Genomic DNA, 11,246 nt, shown 5'->3' with positions numbered 1-11,246 from the left:
AGCCTGGCCCCATCCTTGCTGTCCTTCTGCAAATACCTTTCTCCTCAAGCAAACCTTCCCACAGTGACTGGCTGCCTAAGAGGGTTTTTTAAAAACAGATTGTTGCATCGACTTGCTTTATGTTGTAAGCCAGCTTAAATATTTTAAATAAAATAATTAAAAAATAAACATCCCACTGTCTGTCACAAAGCTTTTGAACCTTCAGGACTAGCAACCGCACTCTGCGCATAACCTAAAGACAACCCAAAGCAGTGTCCAAAGGCAAAATACTGTATTTGAGGGGGGAAAACAGTTGAAAATACAATAAAAGCTCTGTTCAACGTCATAACAGGCTCCAGAGCAGTGGGCTGTGAGCCTTGTCCCTCTCCTGCCCAGCTCACAAATAACTTGAGCAGGGCAAAAAGGGTCAGGATTTTTCTCCCAAGAATCGCAACTGAAAGAGGGCAGGCTGTGGAGACCCCCTTCCTCTGGGGCCGTTCAGCAGCTTCCTCCTGCTTCAGACACCATCTTTGGTTTGGCGCCGGATCAGCTCCGCATAGATCCCGCCCTTTCGCAGGAGCTCGGCGTGTGTCCCAGCCTGGATGGGGAAAGAGAGACGGGCATTCCTTGAAGCAAGAACGTTGTTCTCAAAACTGTGTCACAAAGAAACAGTGAAGGTGCCAAGACCGTACCTGGGCTGCCCCCCCCCAATCCACTGACACTCAGGCACTTTCCTCCTATAGACAGCCAGCTTGACCTTCCCTCAAGATCAATATGTGTGTGTGTGTGTGTGTGTGTGTGTGTGTGTGTGTGTGTGTGTGAGAGAGAGAGAGAGAGAGAGAGAGAGAGAGAGAGAGAGAGAGAGAGAGAGAGAGAGAGAGAGAGAGAGATAATAAGGCATTTTTATTTCCTGAAGGAAGGGTGGGCCAAGTGTGATCCTGGAGACACTTGCGGTTCAATGGTCACCAGTTCAGTGGCAACCACTTGGTGTTTCGGTGGTGGTGGTGGTGTGTCGGCAGGGAACAAACTGTAGCTGACAGAAACCTGGAGCGTCGGTTCCCTTACTCCAGACGTCACAGCCGCATCCCCCCCTGGCCCCCGTTTTAACATTCAAACAATCCCATTTTGCTGAAAGATTGGAAGTGGACACTTGCCTCTGTGGGGGTGTTCCTTCCTTCTCATTTTTAGCAACCTATCCAGTCTCCAGAGGCCCAAGGAGGACAATGGGGGGAGGGGGACATAACAACCCCCCCCCCCAGAAGTCTGATATGGTTGCTCAGTGCCCACACCTGCACTAAGATTTCTGCAGACTTCTTTAACCTTGTCGGTTGTGGAACTGTTTGGTTTTCACTTCTATCTTTGCTTTCAGGCTCTGTGGATTTAATGCTATTGGGATTTCCAAGAGTGGGGACAGCCCGGGTGTGTGTGTGTCCCTTTTAAGGCCAAAGGGTAACTTATGAATATTGGCATTGAGTGCTAAGGGGGCTGTAGTGCAGGAGTGCCAAACCTCCTCCTCCTCTGTGTGTTTGTGATTCCCCCTTTTCGCTTCTGCCTGTCCAGAGGCATCACCACCCCTAAGACCACACTTTCCTCTCCTTCTGGCTCACCTCTGCCACCTGGCCCTTGGACAGGACCACAATGAGGTCTGCATCTTTCACCGTGCTGAGGCGGTGGGCAATCACCAGCACAGTGCGGCCAGCCACTGCACGGTCCAAAGCTTCTTGGACCACGTGTTCCGATTCAGCATCCAGGGCGCTTGTGGCCTCATCCAGGATTAGCACTTTGGGGTTCTTGATGAGGGCCCGGGCAATAGCCACCCGTTGCTTCTGCCCTCCGGATAAGGTCACACCACGCTCACCTAGGGTGGGGGAGAGGGAGGACAAGGGGCACAACAGAGGGCACACCTTAGGAGGGGAGGAAGAGGGGATACATCCCATAACAGCAGGGACACCAAGGCGTCGCTGCCTGGCATCACTGCCTGTTCCTCACTCTGCATAAGCATCTCTGTGCATAAACACCCCCCCCCCCCAAAGAAACATAATGCCATTTTAAGCCCTACAGCACGTTGTAGCATCAAGGGAACCCCTCATAATCAAGACATCCTGAATGTGGGATCAGGAAAACACGCGGCAGCCCCAAATCTACTTCTACTGTTTAGATAGAAGGAACTGCCAACAAAAGGTCTCCACCGTCCAGTTCTCATGAACGTGCCGATGAATGCCAGTCGCCTGGCCTTCCCCCACTAAGTGTTTTTGCCAAAGGGTTATGGAGGGAGGAATCACTAACGGATCTTATTTTTGTAGAGCAGGGAAGAACAGAAACACCACATTCCCAGGAGAAGAGGTGTGGGCAGGGGGATGTGAAGCGGGAGCCTTCCTGGGGACAAGCCGTGCGGGGCTCCTGGGCCTCGGGTTGCCCACCCGAAGGTGGCTCTTTCCTTCCGGACCCACTGCGTCCCGCGCCCCTCCCTCTGGTCTTTTCTCACCCACAACAGTGTTGTAGCCATCTGGAAAGCTGCGGATGAACTCATCGGCGTTAGCAAGGCGAGCAGCCGCATAAATTTCAGCATCGGAGGCGCAAGGCTTGCCAAAACGGATGTTCTCCAGGATGCTTGTGCTGAACAGCACTGGTTCCTGGGGCATAAGAAAGAGGGAAGCCTCAGAACCAAGGAGAACGTCCAACACAAGGTGGCAGAGGTTGCTGCCGTGCTGCCTGATTTGCCTCCTCACCAGCTACGCAATTTCTATACCCAGCATCCACTCCATCCTAGGGCAGCCAGTTCTGTCAGGCGTCCTTCAAGAACACCTTCTACTTGTTGCTTGGTCGTAGATGCTGCTGCTTTTGTTTCAGACAGAGAAAGATGGCCTCGGTCCACACCACACCACTTGTGATTCTGCAATGCCCTGCTGTCTCCTCCTGGTTTCCTTTCCAACTACGAGAAAACTGGCCCAGCAGTTCACCCTGCCAGCGGCCCGACTTCTCACCTGGTTAATAAAACCAATGATCTCCCCACGGAGCCAGGTCTGGTCAAGCGTGCAGATGTCCCGCCCATCCAGGAAAATCGCGCCGTCGGTGGGCTCGTAGAACCTCTCCAGAAGGGCGGCGATAGTAGACTTCCCTAGGCAGACGGGAGGAAACGTCAGGGTCAGAGATGGCCCCTTTGCCAGGTGAGAAATCTGCCCTCCTTGCTTTGCCTTCTTGGCAGTTTCACGGACAGAGGATACCCATGGGCAGGAAAGAGGAGCACTGTTGTGAGCCTCGAATCAGTGGAAGAGTTGTGGAGAAATTTCCACCCATTATTTCGAGGAAGAAGCAGGCAGCACACATATTCAGTTCACAGGGGTACCAAGACTCAGCGACAAAAGCACGGTAAAATGAGAATCAACCATCGTAATGCCGCTGGCCTCATGAAAGCACAATCAAACAAGCAAGTAGAAGGCGGAGAATAAGAAAGTCAAGTGAAGCATTTATTTCTTGTATTTGACTTTCCCTCCACTCACGGTTGCACTTCACAGAAAAAAAAAAGTGACTACAAGCTATAAATAAACAAGCCCTTGAGATGAATGCCAATACCTAACACCACCAAAACGGCTCACACCATTCTGGTTTCTTTCAGCAGTGGGCTGAGAGCGCCAGGTCCCCACTGGTGCCCCCACCCAGATGCCTCCTCCAGTACCAGAAGGGGGTGGGGAGATCCCAAACCGCAAAGCTTTGTAAATGTGCCACGGGTGAGAAAAGGGATGGAAGAGCTCACCCCCTCCAGACTGTCCCACGATGGCCACCGTCTTGTTCGCTGGGATGACCAGGTTGAAGTCTCGCAGCACCTGGTAGTCTGGCCGTGTCGGGTAACTGGCAGGGGAAAGAAGGGGGCAAGAGGGTTCTAAATGGTCCTGGAGCTCTCTCAGCTCAGCTTACACTTCGGGAGGACGGTAAGTCCCCCACGGTGTTGCAGGCTGGGGAACACACGCCCCTCCGGGTGTGGCTCAATTCCAGCTCCCATCAATCCTGGCATATCCAGTCAATAAGGAGGGATAATGGGCAAAGAAGTCCATCAGAAGAGCTGAAAATCCCTCGCGGCTTGTGCAACAGCTTGGCTGGCATGGGGACGGCAGGGGCTCAGAGTTGGAGGAGCAAGGAGAACATCGGGCAAGACGGATGTACGGGGGCTCTGGGAATCACTGAGGGACTCCGGGATGTTGGCAGCCCCTTCTTAAACAAGGCACCCCATCCCACATCAACAGCCAGAAATCTATTAATGTTTACAGTGTGATGCTATAAGTTGCCCATAGCAGTGGCTGGGCCACTAGATGGGTGGAATTAAAATTTAAATCAATGAGTCTCCCATCAGGGAAAACCAGAAGAAGCCAGGAGCAATTATGGCAGCTGAGAGGAGGTGCTGACAGAAGATCCCAGAGATACAGCAGGGGGGTGGCTCTTTTCCAAGTTAGAGTGCCTGTTTCAGAGAAACGGAGAGCCTGGTCAGGAACCGCAAATAAGCTGTGTAAGTTTAAGTATTTCTGATTTCCGTTTGTTGGGTTTGGTTCCCTCTCAAACCTTGTTTGTGGCCAGAAGGCACTTAGGCAGGAGACCCCCCTCCCTCTGTAAGGCCTTCTGCCACCAGAGGCCTGTTCTCCACGGCAGCCGGCGCTCACCTGAAGGAGACGTCCTGGAACTCAATGCGCCCGCTCAGCATGCTGCACGCCAGCTGCTCTTTCTCACAGACGGAGACTTCTGAAGGCAGGGTCATGAATTCAAACACACGGGCCCCGGCGCTCATTCCCCGCAAGACCTGGAGCAGATCCACAACCCAGCAGTTGTGAGGAGGAGGAGGAGGAGGAGGGTCGCAGGCAAATCTCCTCTCCTCTTGAGCAAGATGGCTTGCCCTCTCCCCACTCTCGTACACAGCCACTCAATTGCCCTGCTCTGGCCTCACTCTGTTCCTGTGGAAGGTAGAAGAACCCCAGGGATGGGTTTCCTGCCCCACGTACCTGCCCAAACAGGATGGAAATGCTGGCCATGGACCTAAAGGATGCAAAAGGAGTCTGTCAGGGGGTGGGCGTGGGGGGCTCTGTCTTTGGGCACAGGAGTGGGGATGTGGGGGTGACAGCGGTCTTACCTTTGCACAGTCTGGGAGGACACCAAAAAGGACATGAGGTCTCCAGGTGTGATTTCTTCCCCGGCCATAAGGGAGCCCCCTACAAAAATGGTGCCCAGCACAATACCTGGAAGGAAAACCAGACCACGGGAAGGGGAGGTGGAGAAGGGACTGACAAGGGGACCCCAAGGGAAGAGGCTTGGGAGGTGGGGCAGGGGAAAAGCCCACACAGGACTCATGAGCCCATTCCAGGGCTAAAGGGTACCTGCCCCCTCCCCCACCCCACCCCCAGCACTCTCTCAAGAGGGCTGGAGCCGCAACCGGTTTGGAAGCACAACCGAGGCCTCCAGCAGGAGCTGAGCACTAAAACAAGAAGAGCAGAAGCACGTGGGGGGGAGGAGGCAGGCAGGATTGGTGCCAGGGATGCCGCATGGCCGTAGAAGATGGCACGCCCCTTCAGGCGCCATTGGCTGGTTCACACATGCAGCCTCTTGTCAGGGCCAGGGGGCCCTCAGAGGGTGGCCCTGCCTCCACGCAAGGGCTGTGGAATTCCTTGCTGGCTTCCCACTGCCGGCACTTGGCAACTTCCATAAAGCAAGGTCTCTGCAGCAACCTGTGGTGTCAAGGGCTGGGCCCGTCGTGTGCCACCCTCTCCCCCTCCGTGAGGGTCTCCAGCTTCCTCTCGGCTGCCTCAAAAAGCAGCCAGCCTGGAAAAAGAGCCACAGCCCCGAGGTGTCCCCGAAGAGCTGAATGTAGGCGGGGAGGAGCTGCCACCCCCCACACCTCCAGTGATTCAGGCCTGCAAGCCTCATGCCCAACACCCAGGGTGAGGGAAAAGGGGAAGGAAGAAGAAAAGACTCACAAGGGTGCCCACGGAGGGGGCCTGTTTCTACTCACAGTTGAGGGCCACGTTGGAGAGCCCCTGGAAGAAGGCAATGCCCATCCCCAGGTTCATGTTGAGGCGGCTGGCCTGATCCACCTCCCCTGAATACTGCCTGCAAGGGAAATGGAGGAGCGAGGCTAACACCTGCCCAAGGCCTGTTGCCGGTCCAATCCAAGGCAAAGGAGAGCTCCACAAGCCTCCGGCTCCACAAGGGACTGCCTTCGGCCGTCGAGGCAGAAAAGGGGTTGGGCAGGGGTTCCAGGAACGAAGAATTAGGTCTCGGGAGTGTGCGCGCACCCACACCGTGCCCTTGAGCACTGTAACACAGACGCCCTGCGCCCCTTCCAGCCATGAAGGGAAGGACCCCCTCCCTGCCGGGTCCCCTCTCAGGCAGCTGCACGGTTGGGACCCAAAGGAAGTGGGGACCTGGAGGACCCAGCCAGGGAGGGAAGGGGCCAAGGGCTCTCCTCACGGTACTCACTGGATCTCTTTGGTCTCCATGGCGAAGGCCCGCACTGTCCGGACATTGCCCAGGGCTTCATCTGCCACAGCCGTGGCCTTGGCCACCTGCGCTCAAGAAAGGAATGGCTCAAGTGGCGTGGGAGCCCCGGGCTCAGCTGACCCACAGAGCCAGTTCCATCCGAAGGCAGAGGGAAGGAGACAGCCGACGGGGCAATGGGCTCGGAAGGAAAGACGCTAAGAATGGAGAAGCCGGCCGATGCTCTCTCCCTGGGCGACTGTTTCCGGCCCATGGGTTTCCCTACTCATGTCATGCCATTCAGGGTCCCCGGAGGAGGGACAGGATACGACACAATGGAACTGATGAAGAGACAGCGTTACCCGTCTGAATGCAAGAGAAGGAGTTAAGTGGCAGAGATGGCTACTATCTGCAGGAGAACTCCGAGAAGCTAACAGGAGGAGCTGAAGGATGTATCTGTAGGCCTGGAATGACTTACAGCTTCCCATGCTCCCGCCCCCAAGGGTAGCGTTGGGCACAGACACCCTTGTGTCTCCATCCGCTTCACGGACCCGGATTGCAGAACTCACAGGGCAGACCGCACTTACTTGCTCTTGGGCTTTGCGGGAAAGCTTGCGCAGGGAGGCTCCGAGAAAGGTCCCAATCCCCACCAGGAAAGGCATCACCACCACCAGCAGCCCCGTCAGCTTGGGAGAAATCATGTAGAGAGACACAACGCAGCCTGCAGTTTGAGTGAGACTGCGTAGGCCCTGGGGGGAAGAAGAAGCAAGGAGCACATCGTTAAAAGGAAGGAAAGGAGGGAGGTAGGGAGGGAGGGAGGAGAAATGCCTCCCCTCACATCAGCTGGACAGCTTAACCCCTGAAACCATTTCAGACATCATTCAAGCAGTCTCCCTCCAGCAAACCCCGATTCAACCACCTCCCATACAACCCCAGCCCCCCCCCCACCCTTGCACACCCACCTGAGAGATGACGAGCTTGAAGGAGGACTTGAACTCCTGGATGTCGGCCGTGAGGCGGTTCACCAGCTGCCCTGTCTGGTTGGCATCAAAGAAGGCCACCTCCTGCCTTGAGAAAGAGGGTGGGGAGAGCCAGAGTGACCCTGGGGCCCCCGGGGCTACCTTGGCCGGCCCTCTCACAGGCCATTCCTCTCTTCTGCCAAAGGACTCGTCCGTCAGAAGAAAGGAGCGACTGCCGTGACATCTTGCCGGCTCTACACTGTCGATGCACTCCTTCCTCCCAGCAATTCCGCCTTGCAACTTTCCCAGAGCCAGATTTTTAAACGGGCAGGGACCGAATCTAAGTTCCTGGAGCACCTGGGTATGGCTCAGCCCACAATCTTATATCCATTTACCAGTCAGTGAATCCTGTTATGTTTGGAGGGGGCAGCTTTTGAGAGGGGGGACGCCCTAGGAATGCGACGCTAGGGTGCACCTGTGCTTTACCTACTTTACTGGAGACAACAAGAGCAAGGGCAGATTCCGTTAAGACGGTGTCGTTTTTGTGTTGAACAACACAGCCTCTCCAAGATGCTGTTCACGCTCTATCCCCTCCCCACTGTTTTCGATCACAAGGTGCCTCTTCTGGTTCTGGCTCTAGAAGTCCACACCTCATGCCAGAGGAGTCCCCTTCACCTGCAGCCATTCCCAGTCCGCTTACCTAAGCAAGGAGGCAAAGAGCTGCTTCCGCATGCTGCCAGCCACCTTCTCCCCAATCCATGAAAGCAGCAGGATGTATCCAAAGGTCATCACCCCCTGGAGCAGGTGTGGGAAGAAAAAAAAAGGAACATCCCTCAGTCACCGTTCCCACCTCCATTCCCCCCGCCCGCCCGCAGGGCAGCCTCTGAAGGCAAGAGACCTCAATCCTCTCTGCCCAGAAGACCCCTCCCAGCCCCACCGCCATCAGCTGGCACCCACCTGGAGGCCGTAGATGCTCAATAGGCGCAGGGCAGGTTCACGCACGACACGCAGGTAATCAGACACGCGCATGTGCTGCGTCACCACGTTCACCAGCTTGCCAAGGAGGAGAGGGATCTGGATGTTGAGGAGTGCGGCTCCCAGTGCAAACTGAAGGCAGGGAGGGAGGGAGGTCAAACGGGAGGGTCCTTCGGGCAGGCAAAGCTGCTCAGCAAGACTCGCCACCGCCCCTTCCGCTCTCTAGGTCTGTGGTCATTTCAAGCTGTCAGTGGCCAGACTGGACTCCTACTCACGTGACTGGTTATCTTCGTCAATGCCTGTTCTTCTGCCCACCCTCTTACCCCTGCGATGGCCACACCCCTGTGGATTTATTCCACCACCCCCTCCATCCTCTGCAAGAGACACAGCACCTCCCATCAACTGAAAGAGAGGAAGGGAAGATGCTCACCAAGACAGCCGCTGTCAGGGCCAGCAGCTGCGGACGCACGAACTTCCAGAACATGGCCCAGTCAAAGTCTGGCTCCTTCTCTGCTGGCGGGAGGGCACAGACCACCTCTGCCATTCTGGCCCCCTGGCAGAGCACCCTGCTGCCAAACCCAGCTGCCAGCCCCACCAAGGCTGGTCCTGCCAGTGCAGCTGCCAGCCGGGCCAGTGGGAGGGGCCGGCGGGGAAAGAGCAGCACCACCGCTGGGGGTGGCTTGGCCAGGTGGCTGGGAGTCCGCAGGAAGCAGGAGAAGCGGGCATGGCTGCCGGAATACCTGGAGGACAGGAGGAAAAGAACGGGAGGTGAGGGAACCTTCCCCACCTGCCGCGGAGGCCTCCGTGCACCATAAAGACAGCAAAGCTGGCTGCAAGTGAAGACGGAGCTAAAACCTCTGCAGGAAAAGAGACAACGCTTCTTCCTAGGAGGCGAAGGCCACCTCTAGAAAGGAAACCCATCTTTGCCTCTGCGGGGCCACCTCTCGTCTCAGGATTTGTCCCAGCCCAGTCCATGGAACCTGGGCATGAGGCAGCCTGTCAAAGTGGAGCGTGGCCACGCAGGTGGGGGAGGAGCACGTTTTCGAGCCCACTTTTAAACATTCAGGTGGGATCTTGTTATTTTTACTCCATCTTAAATTTCAAAACAGTAACATGCTAAGTAATAAGAGGAATCATAGAAAACATGAGAAAAGACTGAAAAAATTGGGCATACAGTATTTAGCTTCAAAAAAGATCGAGGGGAGATTAGACAGCACTTTTCAAAGACTTGAAAGGCTGTCCTACAGAGAAGAGGCAGGATCTCTTCTTGATCATCCGAGAGTGCATGATACCTAATACTGTAATGAGATTAAGTTACAGCAAACCAGATTTCAGCAAAGTATTAAGAAAAACCTCTTAACTGTTAGAGAAGTAGGACAATGGCTTCAGGGTGAGCTGGTGAGTGCTTCAACGCTGAAGTCATCCAAAAGAAAACTGGACAGTCCTCTGTTATACAGCATCTGCTCTGATTTGTATTCCTGCATCGAGCAGGACTTGATGGCCTTCTAGGCCCCTCCGAACTTTATGGGTCTATGATACTCTTTAACAACAACGAAAAAAAATGTATGCCCAGCCACTGTTTAAGAGCTCCAGTGTGTGATGCATAAAAAAGAGAAGCAGCCCATGCCAAATTCTCATGTGTCACGCCAGCCTTTTTAACGGGCTATTTCAGATCCAGCTTATATTGGCTATTTTTTTTTTTTTGAAAGGGCTCCGTTTTCCAAAAGCAGTTTTCTGCGAATACCTAAAGGCCACCCGAGAGGCGGGCGGGCGGGCTGGAGAGCTCCCGGCCGGCCTTCCGTCTCTAGAGGCGGCAGGTCCGGGGCGGCCCAAGGGGCACAGGATGATGCTTTCCCCCCCCCCGCCCGCCCCGAAGAAGGGGGCGGGGAACTCCCCCCCCTCCTCCTCCCCCCGAGCATTCCTCTGTCTAGGGGGAGCCCCCGAAAGAAAGGGCCGTTGCCGCGCGAGAGAACCGGCACCACGGCGCGCAACTGCGGTCCACCCGGCAGCTAAGGAGAGAAAAGCGAGTCGGGCCAAGGCAAGGAAGGGCTCTGGGAAACCAGCCCTTCGGGGAAAGCCCCGGTGGCTTTCGCGTGGCAGAAAAGGCGGCCTTTCCCTCCCCCCCCCCGCCCGCTTTCTATGGTTCTTCGCCCCGGGAGGCCCGGCCGGCGGCGCCCCCTTCCCCGCGAGGCTCCCTCCTCCCTCCTCCCTCGGGAACGGGCTGCTCATCGCGATCCTTCCCGGCGGGGCTCCCTCGGCTTCTCCGCCCGCGGCACGTGGGCAGCGGCGACGCGACAACAAACTACAACTCCCAGCGCGCCCCTCGGCCGAGCGAAGGCTCCGGCTCCTCTCCTGCCCGCGGCTGGACTACAGCGACCAAGAAGCCTTGAGAAGCGGAGAAGCATCATGGGTAAGTGGGCGGCCGGCCGGCCGCGAGAACAGCTCCCTCCCGGCCTGAGGGAAGCGAGTTCCCAGCCTGCCCTGCGAGAGGGCAACGGTTACCTGGCAACCAGGAAGGCCCGGAAAGGTCCGCTGGTGGGCCCCGGGGTCAGGCGCTCGCCGTGGCCGCGTCCCCCGGCCAGCCCCGGCCGCAGGAGGAGGAGCAGCCGCGGCAACATGACGGGGGAAGTTAAAATAAGGAGGCCCGGGAGCCCGCCGCCCTTCTCGAGGGACCCCCCCCTCAGACGGCTGCTGCTCCGACCGGCACCTCCGCCGCCATGTTGGAACCAACGCCGGCAACACCGGCCCACAATGCCTTGCGGTCGGGGGCGTGGCCCGGGCGGAGTGGGCGGGGCGAGAGCGTAGAGGCTGCTGGGCGGCCGCCCCCCCCCGCTCCGCCGGGGCCGATCCATGAAGGTCTCCCTCCCTCCCTCCGCG

At 56.6% G+C, this 11,246-nt stretch overlaps 1 protein-coding gene across 2 annotated transcripts; it reads right to left on the bottom strand.

Annotated features, from left to right (window-relative positions):
• Positions 1–254: 254 nt before the first annotated feature.
• ABCB8 (ATP binding cassette subfamily B member 8) lies at positions 255–11,221 on the bottom strand. Of its 2 annotated transcripts, none has more exons than XM_073002645.2 (16): positions 10,872–11,221; positions 8,800–9,109; positions 8,352–8,501; positions 8,095–8,189; positions 7,398–7,503; positions 7,023–7,184; positions 6,439–6,524; positions 5,972–6,069; positions 5,096–5,201; positions 4,968–5,001; positions 4,632–4,768; positions 3,734–3,828; positions 2,964–3,097; positions 2,465–2,612; positions 1,587–1,837; positions 255–577 (listed from the first exon to the last, which is right to left on the bottom strand). In XM_073002645.2, exons 1-16 carry the CDS (start codon positions 11,219–11,221, stop codon positions 497–499), a joined length of 2,343 nt encoding a protein of 780 aa, XP_072858746.2. In that variant the 3' UTR covers positions 255–496. The 2 variants fall into 2 exon arrangements, with proteins under 2 accessions (XP_072858746.2, XP_072858747.2); XM_073002646.2 differs by lacking the exon at positions 10,872–11,221 and adding an exon at positions 9,731–10,724.
• Positions 11,222–11,246: the final 25 nt, after the last annotated feature.

Source organism: Pogona vitticeps, chromosome 6 (assembly GCF_051106095.1).
Source record: "Pogona vitticeps strain Pit_001003342236 chromosome 6, PviZW2.1, whole genome shotgun sequence".
In the NCBI taxonomy this organism is placed as follows: Eukaryota; Metazoa; Chordata; class Lepidosauria; order Squamata; family Agamidae; genus Pogona; species Pogona vitticeps.
The sequence above is the reverse complement of the archived record's forward strand: the minus strand, read 5'-3'. Positions and strand labels throughout refer to the sequence as shown.